The following is a 13,682-nucleotide window of genomic DNA, read 5'->3' as shown; positions in this document are numbered from 1 at the left end:
CACCTTCCCATTTCATGTGGAAATATGAATAATATAAACTGGCATCTTGCCAAGAGTGGGGAGCATAGCTCTGGTTATTAAAGTATCCACAAATCAGTGAAATTAAAAAATGTTTGGAAACAGTAATGTCTTGGCAGCTTAGTCGTGAAGAGCATTTTATTTTGACATGCGTTTGTCCAGATGACTATAACCGCACATTAAGGCAAAAACTCTATTTCTCAAAACAATTTATGATGACTTTAAAACCAATCTCTTTATTTGGATCCAAATCATTCCAAGAACTGTTTTGTTATATTAACAGAATGTCAGCTTCTTACCAAGTAACAACAATGCCAGCATTGGCAGGGGAGCTGATCATGTTTTATGCCATTTTAATGAAATTTAACATTGCTGCTCCATTGACATTAACTTAACCCCATAGTCTGATTATTGTCAATGATTACATTGTTTACCCTGCTAATTCAACTTAAAATGAACAAATGTACAAGTGAATATAGTTGTACAGGATAACTACATGCTTGAATTTATATTTAATCAAAGCAGCCTGTAACTCAGCGATATTTATTTGCTCAGCCCCCAAATGTTTTTTGGGTTCAAATTCCTGTGCTGTTATGAAATCCAGTTGCACAGTTTTGGCTCTTTCTGCTGATTTGCTAAACTGATAGTTTTACAGACCTAGCATGTTTGATTGGAAAAGTAAATAATTGTTTTCTCATATTAAATTCTATCTTCTCCCAAGAAGTAGCAAATGATTGCCTTGTAAAAGCACTTCATTTATACTTGGCCTTGGCAATTAAAGTAGAATATGTATCAAGAAAAGAGTCCAAATTATTTATTCAAAATAAAGAAGAAAAGAATGAACCGTATGGTTAATTGATCGATGCATGATTTGTGATGCTTCACTATATTTATTAAAAATGAAAAATTGCAAACTGCATAATTCTGAATCATTTCGATAATATGACACTTATTTTGAATATGTTGAAATCTGAAACTAATATTAAATGGTTATTTTTTATAAATATCTCACTCTTGCATTGCCCCTATCTGAATGCTAAAATTAAACTATTATTAAATCTCTGACAAACTGCGGATGTGCATATATGTTTGTAATACTGTAGTGAGCTTTCAAAAAACATCAAAATAGCCAAATGATTTTCAAAAGAATGTATTTAATAGTTCATAAAACATAAAACGTTAAAACTAATTTGATGCAAGCATTGTTCCTTCCATCCCACAATCATCTTGCAGTTTGTACATTTTCTCCATTACTAATTGTAGATATAATTGGATAAGGCTGATTAAACAAGCGACCAAATAATATTGGCATGTTATATCCAGTGTTTGTTTTGCAAGTGCTGTTGGTCGTCCTAAACCTCTTAGCTCACAATATTGACCAAACTGAGCCAGCCGTGCGGTAACTTTATTCGCATCAGATCAGACATGCAACAATCTGTTTTGGGGCTGTACAATCTTGGCCTTCCGACATCAACTACACCTGAACATTCCGATCCTTACACACCGCAGACCCTTGTTCAGACATTCTTTCACTGAATATGTGACCACAGTCTCTGGTTGTGTAACCTAGAAATGCAATAAATGTGTACCATTGGATTAAAAGCAGCCCCATTGACTCCACTCCCCAACATACTCTGGGAGATTCTTCGCAAATGAGTACAGTGCAGGAATTTGACGCTGCTTTGTTTCTGATCACACTAACATCCGTGCAAAAAGGACAAAAGACAAAGTTATAGAATAGCTAAATTTCATAGTCGTTATTAGGACATACGTGCAATAGTGCAATGTTCTTGTGCCACTCCAAGAATTCATACATTGGTAGACTGCTCAAAGGACCTCCTGGTGCAAAACGTTTACTGCCGTGCTTGTTTAGCATTCCTCCTTTTGTTCCTCTGTCTGGATGCGACTGCTGTATCTCTCGGCTGAATACGTTTCTCTCCATTTTGTTGGCCGCTTCTCCCTTTTCTTCTGTCCTGGCGCAGCTTCTGGTCCCAGTTCTAATATTGACAAAAGACCAGTTTAGTGGCTAACATCTGTCGGATTACAACTGCAATGGTGCAATTCCGTGAGGAAGGTGGGCCTTACAGAGATTGTTACTTTCCTATTGCATTTCTCCAAATTAGGTTCACTGTCACCGTGAGAGCTGGGTCTCCGAGTCCGGAGGTTCTAGGTTTGAGTCCCATCTCCAGAAGAGGCCAGCACAATTATTAAAGCTGGCATTCCAGTGCGGGACCAAGCAGGAGTTTGCACAGAGAATCAGCAGAGGTCGGACATGAGGGTGGTGGGTAAATGGAATGAGCATGGATGTGTATATGGTGATTATAAGAGGAGGTAGTTGAGGCAGCATTTCAAAGGAACTTGGACAGTTACTTGGACAGATAGGAAAAATGAACTGCCAGATGAAGTAGTTGGGGCAGGTGCTAGAGTTGTTACAGTTCCTGTAGAGTTGCCGCCTTATAGTGCTTGCAACGCACTGGGCACTGCACTGAGATCCGGGTTCGATCCCGACTATGGGTGCTGTCTGTACGGAGTTTGTACGTTCTCCCCGTGACCTGCGTGGGGTTTTCTCCGAGATCTTCCGTTTCCTCCCACATTCCAAAGATTTACAGGTTTGTCGGTTACTTGGCTTGGTATAAATGCAAATTGTCCCTAGTGTGTGTTGATGTGCAGGGGTCATTGGTCGGTGCGGGCTCGATGGGCCAAAGGGCCTGTTTCCGCGCTGTATCTCTAAACTAAACAGTTGAGGAGAGTGTGAGGCAAAAGGATGAAATAGTTGCAAATTGTGAAGCTAGAGAAAGGAATGTGGGTGGAAGGGGGAGAAATAGGTGCGAGCAAGTTGGGTACAAGGAAGAAGGGAGGGTTCTATGGGCAAAGTTGGGAAGGGTTGTGTAGTTACCGGACATCGGTTCAAGCCGTTGGGTTGAAAGCTACACAAGAAATGAGCTTGGAACATTACCTTGATTCTTTTCCCAAGTCGATCCTTCCATTTCACGGCTATGGAACCCTCCACCAACAATAACCTGTGCAAGAAACGTACAATGAGCCCATGTGGCTTAGTGGTGACTAGCATGAAGCATTAGCGCCCGGCTGGAAGCGGCCAGCTTGCTCACTCTACCTCGCCCTCTCTTCGTCCTCGTAGCCCATTATCACGTACTCCTCGTTGGTTCTGATCTCAGGGCAGAGGCAGGCGGAGCTGGTGTGAAGCGTCACCGTTTCCTTCGGGATGTTCACCAGAGAAGATTTGAGAACATCTTTCACTTCCACCGTCGTGGCCACGTCGTGGCACTTATTCCTGACCTCTTTCACTTTAGCTCGAATAACTGCAATGAAATTCCAGTTAGAATAAAAACGGTTCCAAACATCAACACACCCCTTTTAAATCAAGACGTGATTAATACGGGTATCAGAGGTTATGGGGAGAAGGGTTTGGGAGGGAGAGATAGATCAGCCATGATTGAATGGCGGAGTAGACTTGATGGGCCGAGTGGCCTAATTCTACGCCTGTTCCTTATGACAACAATTCCGGATTTCGGGAGTGTTGTTCAGAGGGAACCCGACATTGGGAGAGAGTTCTGTTCCTCCATCCTCTGTGGAACTGTGTGCTACGTAATCTCCGCTATACTGTATAGTATTACCAGCGAGTTGCGGAACTCCATAGCTTTCTCCCAGGGCAAGGGATTCTAAAACTAGGGGCCGTGTTTAGAGGGAAAGGGGGAACGATTTAAAAGGGTGGTTTCTTGGAACGAGCTGCTTGAGGAAGTGGTACCGGCAGGTACATTTAAAATGCACGTGGACAGATGCATGGATAGGAAAGGGTTGAAGACGCAGGCAAGTGCGACTAGCTGCATTTAGTTTAGAGATGCAGCATGGAGACGAGTCCTTCGACCCACCAAGTCCACGCCGACCAGCGATCACCCCGTACACTTCCCTCCTATGCACTCGCAACAATTTACAGAAGTCAATTAACCTCGAAAACTGTACGCCTCTGGGTGAATGTACAAACTCCGTACAGACAGCACCCATAGTCGGGATTGAACCTGGGTCTCTGGCGCTGTACCGCCCCTAGGGTAAGCAACTTGGTCAGCAGTGATATTTGGGCTGGATGGGTTATTTCCGGGTTGTAAAACTCTCTGTCTCACGCTAAAAAAACATCTTGAGCTGTGCACCGACTATCAACGGCCCGTGTAGACCAGAGACATCGCAGCATCGCTCTTACTCTGGATTCAACATGGATTTCCATTAATAACCTGGGGATTACTTTAGCAAAGATTAAATCCGAACAGGAAAGGGAAATATACCCATGGATATTACTCTGAAGAAGAGTTTCGGCCCGAAACGTTACCTATTCCCTTCGCTCCATAGATGCTGCCGCACCCGCTGAGTTTCTCCAGCATTTTTGTCTACCTTCGATTTTCCAGCATCTGCAGTTCCTTCTTGAACGATATTACTCTTCCCACATGTGACCGGATTTTTTTTGTATGTTTACATTTAATGTTAGTGGCATCACCACTTGAATATATCAGTTCTTTAGTGGGCATTTTAGAAACAGAAAATAGGTGCCCTTCAAGCCAGCACCGCCATTCAATATGATCATGGATGATCATCCAGAATCAGTACCCTGTCCCTGCTTTCTCCCCGTATCTCTTGGGTTTATAGCTAAAGTACGGATTAGCGAATGATCACAAATTCTGCAACCTAGATCGGTAGTTTAGTTTAGGTTATTGTCACGTGTACCGAGGTACAGTGAAAAGCTTTTGTTGCGTGCTAGCTAGCTAGCTAGGTAGGCAGCATAGATGTAGCTGAACAGGGGCTGAATCACCAGCCCGGTTGCCGAGTAGCGACTGAAAGGGTTGGCAAATGGTCAAGGGGAGCACTTACCGTAATTGTAGTTGTTCTTCAGGTAAACTTTCTGGGTGAGCTTCAGCGCTGGGCACCTGCAGCTGTCTGGAGACAAAGCAGTGAAAGAGTTGCAGTGAAATGTTTGCTCAGATGGCAGTTTGCTACCTGTCCCAACTTCACAAAGTAGTGCCCCTGGGAACTTGTTCCCTTTCACCCCCCACTCCCTCATACCCGCTCCCCCTCACCCCACTCCCTCACCCTCCCACCCCCTCACCCTCCCCCCCCCCCCGCTCCTTCTCCCTCTCCCATTCCCCCTCAACCCCCCATACCCACTACCGCTCCACTCCCTCTCAACATACCCTCCCACTCTCCCCAACTCCCTCTCTCCCCCAACTCCCTCTCTCCCCAATCCCCATCGCCTCGACTCCCTCTCACCCCCAACCTCTCACCCCACCCCCTACTCCCCATCGCCCCCACTCCCCCTCCCCCTTTAGTGTGTAGTGTATACGGGTGACGTGTGGAGATTGACTAGTGTGCTGGGTGCATGTGGCTATCCTTATTGTACACCAGGATTCACCATCTTACCCGGGACAGGATTGTAACCGGTAGAAACAAGGAACTGCAGATGCTGGTTTACCATGAAAAGACACAAAGTGCTGGAGTAACTCATCGGGTCAGGCAGCATCTCTGGAGAGCATGGATGGGGGGGGGGCGCATTTCGGGGTGGGACTAGTAGACTCATTAGCGATGAAATGTTGTGTATAGACATGTGAAAAGTGTATGAAACAGGGGAGAGAGGTGGGCCTGTTTAATACTTGACCAGGGTCACTTTATTTACAGGGTCTGAAAAAGGGGCTCGATCCGAAACGTCACCCATTCCTTCTCTCCAGAGATGCTGCCTGTCCCGCTGAGTTACTCCAGCATTTTGTATCTGTCTTCAGGATCACCTTATTCTGTCTGGGACGTTAAGTTGGCATCCATTCACCACTATAAATATTAATTCCCTCCACCAGTGACGCATTGTCTGCACAAAATGTATTGCAGTTGCTGATCTGTGCTATCCTGACAGCATCTCGCAAGCTTTACATCAAATGGAGCAGGAGCACTGGTGCATGGAAACACCACCACCGCTGCTTCCCCTCCACTGTCAATGTACCAAAAGTAAACGCAGCGCAAGCAAAATATCATCACTCTACGCTGATACTCATTTACTGCAAAATTTGGTGGACTCTGAATCAATTACTGTAGATAAACTCACTCTGAATAAAAGTCCGCCAAATTGTGTTTGTTTTTACCTGTATGTGTGTGTGTATAAACTAAACTTTTTTGTCGCTTGTTATATTGTTTACAGAGTACTATCTTTACGTATTCTGGGGTGTTGCTGCAAGTAAGAATTTCATTGTTTGGTTTGGGACATATGACAATACAACACTCTTGACTGTTCACGGTGAATGAGTAACAATGGGTCAGGCAGCATCTGAGGAGGGAAATGGACAAGCAACGTTTTGATTCTGGATCCTTCTCCCCGAAGACCCGAAACGTCGTCTGTCTATTCGCTCCCCAAATGCTGCCTGGCCCGCTGTTACTCCAGCACTTTGTGTGATTTGCTCACGATTTCAGCATCTGCGGTTCCTGTGTCTTTGAGTGTGTCTATAATTGACCCATCTCTCTCTCCACAGAACCATCATCCCTTCTTCCGCGGTACGATGGATTCTGCCCTAAACTTCCTCCCCGCGGCACACACTCACTTCGTTGGCCCTCTTGGTGTGCTCTGTTCTGCCACCCGCCTGCGGTTCCTTTCCCTGGTGACTACCGCTTAACTCTGGCCCTGCACAGAGGCGCACTGTGTGTGCTACAGGCAGGCAGGCAGGAAGCCGTGATTTATTGGGAGGCACAGAGTCCGCGCCCGGAACAAAACAAGCGGTGCCAGGAGCAGGCACGTCAGTAAGTGGAGCTTGGGGCAATAAATCTGCTATTGTAGCGCACTAACAGCTGATTTGTGACCCCGCGAAATTAAAACAAAGTGTATCCATTTACAATAACACGGGCCTCCCTGACTACCATGGCGGGGCCGCTTATTTAATGCTGGAGGTCGCATTGGGGCACGGAGGAGTGTTCATCTTTTAACGTTTCAGTCATCCTGACCGATGCACTCGCCCCGTTCCCACATCTCCACCGCGATTTCTCCAGTCTCTTTGGTGCAGCCTTACACATTGAGGCGCGTTCTGTGTTGATGGCTTACACATTGTGCTTTGTTGCACAGCCTCGCATTATGTGGGGTTTTTGTTTTAAAGCGCCTTGCTCCCTGTCTCTCATGTTATCTCGCCTCTGCGGTTCCAGACCTCGGGCATCCACGTTCAGTTGCCATTGCGCTAGGTTTGGTGACTAACATTGTTATTGCTCTTTAAATCATTGCTAAACAATGATCACAATAACTCCTTCATCCACTCATTGTGGAGCTACTGGGTGTTACTGTGTGAAATGACATTGACAGCCAGTTTCACTAGAGAGCCTTTGAGTTGAAATAGACATTGCTCATTTCGCAATGTTTCTCCGGTCCAGTTAGTAGCGCCTGGTGTGTTTGCAGTCACACTCCAGAGTCCAGACTATAGCGCGTAATCAGACTGGTAGTGCGCGCCGCATTCAATCTCGATGGGACAGGTACACTGATTTATATTCTGTTATAGAGTGACACGGTAGCTGCTTTCCTGTTCCACAATGGACAATGAAAAGGTGTCTCCGGGGAGATGATTGGTGTGATGAAGACACAATCAAGGAACTGCAGATGCTGGTTCACAGGGAAAAAAGATACAGTGCTGGAGTAACTCAGCGGGCCAGCAACATCTCTGGGGGACATGGATAGGCGACGTTTCGGGTCGGGACCCTTCTTCGCAGTGAAGAGATGCTGCCTTCAGAAGAGATGCTTGCAATCCAGTGACACACTATATTGTTGGGCACGATAACAAACACCTTGAATTTAGTGACACAAGGGTGTGCATATGCCGGCATCTTGAGCAAAACACAAAATGCTGGATGAACTAAACGGGCCAAGCAGCATCTTTGGAGGTAATGGATAAGTGGCGCTTGGGATCGGGACCCTTCAGTCTATTATAGAACAACATTATAAGAGTTAAAGTATTGGATTTGGTTTCAATTAAATTATCATTGTTGATACTGGGTAGGAAATGTAATGAAATGCGATTGTATACGTTGTTCGCTCGGTAATCCATACGTTTTGCTACCTGGCCGGACTATGACCTCCGAGCCATTCAGTTTATTCATAAATTCATGAATTTTAGGAGCAGAATTAGGCCATTCGGCCCATCAAGTCTACTCCACCATTCAATCATAGCTGATCTATCTTTACCTCTCAACCCCATTCCCCTGCCTTCTTCCCATAACCCCGACACCCGTACTAATCAAGAATCTGGCAACCTCCGCCTTAAAAAATATCCATTGACTTGGCCTCCACAGCCTTGTGTGGCAACGAATTCCATAGAATCACCACCCTCTGACTAAAGAAATTCCTCTTCATCTCCTTTTATTCTGAGGCTATGATCTCTGGTCCTAGACATTCCCACTAGTGGAAACATCCTCTCCACGTCTACTCTATCCATGCCATTGATAGATTCCAGAAATGTGATACATATAACATGCCTGTTGATGTCATAACCTATCGTCGCAGTGCGTGGTCGGTGAGTGATTGGCAACAACACGGTACTTGGGGAAACACTGTGCTGATGCTGGGAATGTGATACAGAATGCCCAGCAGAACCGCGCCAGCTTACACAAGAAAACGTAGGTCACAGACCTGTCAAATGTATCCGGCGGTAGGTCTTCCACCCTAGGCTCTTGTTTCTCTCTCCACAGATGCTGTCTGACTTGCCGAGTGTTTTATTCCCAGCATTTCTTGTTTTATTTCAGTAACTAACTATCCCTCGTGGTTACGTAGACTTGATTGACATTTGACCTAAGTCAACCATTCTGATCACCAGATTCCATCAAACATTCTATCTCTAACTAAACTAAACTAAAACACACTATAGGGGGTGATTACACTGGAGAAGAGACATAGATAGATTCACTGGGATGTTGCGTTTCATTTGTGAGGAGAGATTTGAAAGGTTGGGTTTGTGTCCGTTGGAGCTGAAGAAACAGAATGAACGCGAACGAGATGTAATATTTGTGTGAGGGGTGTGATGGATTGCAGGAAACGTTCTTTCTCCCAATGGCAGAGATGTATAACAATAGAGGGCACGGGTTTGGGATGTCAAACAAGAAGGGACTCAAGGAAACTTTTCTTTCACCCAGAGGATAGTTGGAGTCTCGAATACTTGTAGTTGGTGAAGCGGGTACTCTCGCTACATTCAATAATCTAGACTAGCATTTGAATCAGCACGCGGAGAAGGCTATGGTCTAAGTGTTGCTAAATGGGGACGGTATCTATGAGCTATGAACAAGGTGGCCCGAAAGGCCCGTTCCCGAGTCATACTGCTCTATCACTGGTTTGTAATTGTCATTCAGAATGAATTACTCGGCTAACTATTAATGAGTTAGCCGAGTAACCAATGCTCATTCAATGAACTAATGCTCATTCAATAGTGTAAACGTATTGGTTCGGTTGACCAAAGCAATTAAGGGGGGAACAAAATCCCCTTTCAAGTTCCCCTGCAGTTCAATGATGATGGAACTTCGCAAAACTGAAGAGTGTTTTTGTTGCACTTTTGGACATGCATGCATGCAGACAGACCAGGTTCAATCTCCACGCAGTCGGGTCGTATCGTGCATGTTGGTTTGTGTCGACATAAATAACGTTTTGTAGCGACTTACCACCTCCCAGGTTTCTGCAGTTATTGAAAGAATGAACGGATAAGTCCGGAACTGTTCCTTGAAAAAACCCAAAAGGAGCTCAGTTACATGCTTACAGGTTGTGTTGAGCAGCCTTACTAACATCATAAAACGCAGTCCAATCGTCCAAACTACAGGCTACATATTCTTTACAAATAAAAGAAAGCCATATGTCGATGTATCTTAAATTATAAACATTAAATATGATGAACTAATGTCTTCGCCTGCTAAACACAAGCAAGAAGCACACGACGAGACGATTTGTATATCAATGCAATGGGGCAATTTTGTTTCTATTGGTCATTTTTAACATTTCCAAAGCACTGCCATACTAATGTAACAAATCACGCTATGTTTACTCGTTACGAATTCATTTAAAAAATCTCCCTCATCGTCCTTAAATAATTCAGCATTCTTGACCTCTGAATGTCAGTTGGAACAACCCCACAGCGGCCGCGTTATTACAGTTGGGGAAGTTGACAACTGTTTAGAAATGTGTTCAAATAATGATATAATTAACAACCTAGAGAACTAACACGAGAAGGTGAATTTGGTGCATGGGAGTTTATTTTCCATAGCATGAAACCAATCACCCGTTGAAATTAATTTCAGTGGGGCTTCCTTCACTTGGTGTGCTCAACCCATTCAAGATTAGGCTAACCGCTAAAAACTCACCGGGTGCATCGGCTGTTACAATGGCTTCTGGGGAGATACAGACTCCGCGGTCGTAGACGGGGAACTCCTCGCAGGCGAGGTTCTCGGGCCAGGTGTGGTTGTACCTTCTCATGACGGGCTCGCAGCCGTCCCTCGCCCTCTCGCACACCGACTTGCACGGCTTGATGGGTTCGTGTTGGAAGTCGATGGTGCAGATGGGCGCGTACATGGCGCAGAGGAAGAAGAGCAGCACCGGGCTGCAGTTGATGCCCACCAAGCCCTCGTACTGCTCGATGGCCAGCACGGCGTTGTCCTGCGTGCTGTGGTGCAGATGGTTGGGCATCTTGGTCATGTTCCAGGGCATGGGCTTGCACATCGGGATCCGGATGGGTTCGCAGGCAGCGGCTTCCACCACACGAACCAGACCCAGGCACAGACCCAGACAGCTCGCCCACAGCAGGACAGGGGAACCTCCAAGTCGAACCATCGTACAACCCGGCGCGTTTCACTGGCAGTTCGCTGGGGTTTAAGCTCGATGAGTATTGTGCTTCTACAGCTGGAGGGTTGAGGTGGTCAGCTCTGTTTTATAGGCTATGCAAGGACCCGGGGTGTCACTCTCCTCCCCGCGTGGGACTGGCCGGACTTTTTTTTTAAATCCCTGTGTGTTGCTTTTCAGTGCGCCCTCCTTCCCCTCCCCTCCCCTCCCCTCTCCCCAGCCGGCTAAAGAGTGCACTTACATCACCAGGCACACAACCCAGGCATTTTAATACGTTTCCACCAGCGGCCGTGTGACGCGGCGCTGCTCTGTAAAAACAGAACACCAATCAAAATTTACAATTATATTTGCCACCAACAAATACCCTCCGTGGTTTCTGATGGGCAGTTGGAGGAATCGTGTTCACTACGGCTCCGAGCACTGCGTTCATCTGGGTCAAACCCAGCGTTACGGTTTCTGTGTTCTAACTTTTATTTAATGAACGCGTGGTTCAAAAGGTACTTGAATAACTAAGTGTAAGGAACCTGAGGAAAAAAATGCACACAAATGCTCACTTTAGCAATTTCATTGTCAAATCTCAATTGTAAACCAAAATAAAACACTTATCACACCAAACCAACAAAAGCTGGATGCAAAGTTCCGGCTACTTAAACCTGTTTGCTTTTGTTGCCTGTAAGTTACGTGAAGTTATTTTCCATATTTATGGATGGGAAAGTCTCAACTGGGGACAATAAAAAGCGATTGATAGATTGACACGAGTCCCTTATCAAATATGATATTCGATGCAATAAAGTGCCAATTAATAAACTAAACTATACATTCGCTGGGAGTGGGGTGGACCGGTAAAGTAAAGTGTGTGTGTGTGTGTGTGTGTGTGTGCACCCCGGATCAATGTGAATCGTGGAGTCCTTGAGATTCGACTGTTGGTGTTTGGATTTCTATTTAAATTCGGCTTTTTTTTTAAGGGGAACAACAAAAGGATTTGAAAATGCCGAAATGCGAATGAGTTTTGGTTTACTCCGCCCAGCGAGCAATATAACGTGCATTAATTTTCAGTCATGCACACTGTTTTCTATCGTCTTTAGAACTTTCTCTGTGGATTCGCAGCATGCGGTAGAATTATGTATTAATGGAAATAACGCGCATTTTGCACAGCGGATCAATTTGTTGCCTGGGTCCGATCACATTCACAGGTGTTAGGGTACTTACAGTGTTTATCTGAGGCGACTGACATATTTCCCATACGTGGAATAACCACGCTCCAAATTGTGTTTCACCCTTGTGACATTTCTGATACTCCTATAAATTCTGAACGCATATACTGTATTTTATCAACTATGCCTAATTGCATCCAGCTTTATTTATATAGACACAACATGCTGGAGTAACTCAGCAGGCCAGGCAGCATCTCTGGAGAGAAGGAATGGGTGGCGTTTCGGGCCGATACCCTTCTTCAGACTCCGGGTCTGACCGAAACGTCGCCCATTCCTTCTCTCCAGAGATGCTGCCCAAATATCTAGTCTTTGATGCTGCCTGTGCCGCTGAGTTACCCCAGCATGTTGTGTCTATCTTTGGTTTAAACCAGCATCTGCAGTTCCTTCCTACACATACAGCTTTATGTATGGTCAATGGGTTAAATCTTTCACTGACCAATCTATCCACATCATAATGTGCGTCAGAGACGGGTGGATTTATAATGGGAAACAAGGAAATGGCAGAACAGTTAAACAAGTACGACGTTTCGGTCAGACCCGGAGTCTGAAGAAGGGTCTCGGCCCGAAATGCCACCCATTCCTTCTCTTCACTAAGGAAGACACAAACAATCTCCCAGAAATACTAGGGGACCGGGGATCTATTGGGAGGGAGGAACTGAAGGGGATCCACATTAGTCAGGAAATGGTGTTAGGTAAACTGTTGGGGTTGAAGGCAGATAAACCCCCAGGGCCTGATGGTCTGCATCCCAGAGTACTCAAGGAGGTGGCCCTAGAAATCGTGGATGCAATGGTGATCATTTTCCAATGTTCTCTCAACTCTGGATCAGCTCATGTGGACTGGAGGGTAGCCAATGTAACTCCACTTTTTAAGAAAGGAGGGAGAGAGAAAACAGGGAATTATAGACCAGTTAGCCTTACATCAGTAGTGGGGAAGATGCTTGAGTCAATTGTTAAAGATGTTATAGCAGTGCGCTTGTAAAGCAGTGATGGGCTTGGTCAAAGTCAGCATGGATTTATGAAGGGGAAATCATGCTTGACTAAATTTCTGGATTTTTTTGAGGATGCAACAAGTAGAATGGATAAGGGACAACCAGTGGATGTGGTGTATCTGGACTTTCAAAAAGCCTTTGACAAAGGCCCACACAATAGATTAGTGTGCAAAATTATAGCACGTGGTATTGGGTGTAGGGTATTGACATGAATAGAGAACTGGTTGGCAGACAGGAAGCAAAGAGTAGGAATTAACAGGTCATTTTCAGAATGGCAGGCAGTGTCTAGTGGGATGCCACAAGGCTCGGTGCTAGGACACCAGTTATTTACAATATATATTAACAATTTAGACGAGGGAATTAAATGTAACATATCCAAGTTTGCGGATGACACAAAGCTGGGTGGCAGTGTGAGCTGCGAAGAGGATGTTATGAGGCTGCAGGGTGACTTGGATAGGTTTGCGAGAGGATTTGAGTTCAGGGACATGGAGGTCCTCCTGCAGTTGTACAGGGCCCTGGTGAGACCACACCTGGAGTATTGTGTGCAAATTTGGGCTCCTAATTAGAGCAAGGACATTATTGCTATTGAGGGAGTGCAGCGTAGATTCACCAGGTTAATTCCTG

General features: G+C 45.4%; 1 protein-coding gene across 2 annotated transcripts; it reads right to left on the bottom strand.

Annotated features, from left to right (window-relative positions):
• Window positions 1–1,152: 1,152 nt before the first annotated feature.
• On the bottom strand, window positions 1,153–11,053 carry frzb (frizzled related protein). 2 transcript variants are annotated; one of them, XM_033023820.1, is made up of 6 exons: window positions 10,381–11,053; window positions 9,688–9,744; window positions 4,897–4,962; window positions 3,134–3,338; window positions 2,975–3,038; window positions 1,153–2,015 (listed from the first exon to the last, which is right to left on the bottom strand). In XM_033023820.1, the coding sequence occupies exons 1-6, from the start codon at window positions 10,844–10,846 to the stop codon at window positions 1,872–1,874; spliced, it is 1,002 nt and encodes a 333-aa protein (XP_032879711.1). In that variant the 5' UTR covers window positions 10,847–11,053; the 3' UTR covers window positions 1,153–1,871. The 2 variants fall into 2 exon arrangements, with proteins under 2 accessions (XP_032879711.1, XP_032879712.1); XM_033023821.1 differs by having other exon boundaries at window positions 9,688–9,738; window positions 10,381–11,052.
• Between the last annotated feature and the right edge of the window lie 2,629 nt (window positions 11,054–13,682).

The sequence above is a fragment of the Amblyraja radiata genome, chromosome 7 (genome assembly GCF_010909765.2).
Source record: "Amblyraja radiata isolate CabotCenter1 chromosome 7, sAmbRad1.1.pri, whole genome shotgun sequence".
Taxonomy (NCBI): Eukaryota; Metazoa; Chordata; class Chondrichthyes; order Rajiformes; family Rajidae; genus Amblyraja; species Amblyraja radiata.
Note: the sequence above shows the minus strand (reverse complement) of the source record. Positions and strands in the feature narration are given on the sequence as shown.

Coding starts and splice junctions, on each gene's coding strand:
- frzb (XM_033023820.1), bottom strand. CDS start 10,846: ATGGTTCGACTTGGAGGTTCCCCTGTCCTGCTGTGGGCGAGCTGTCTG. Junction 3,339..4,896: donor GAAGAACAACTACAATTACG/GTAAGTGCTCCC, acceptor ATTTCATTGCAG/TTATTCGAGCTAAAGTGAAA. Junction 3,039..3,133: donor GAGGACGAAGAGAGGGCGAG/GTAGAGTGAGCA, acceptor TTTCTTGCACAG/GTTATTGTTGGTGGAGGGTT.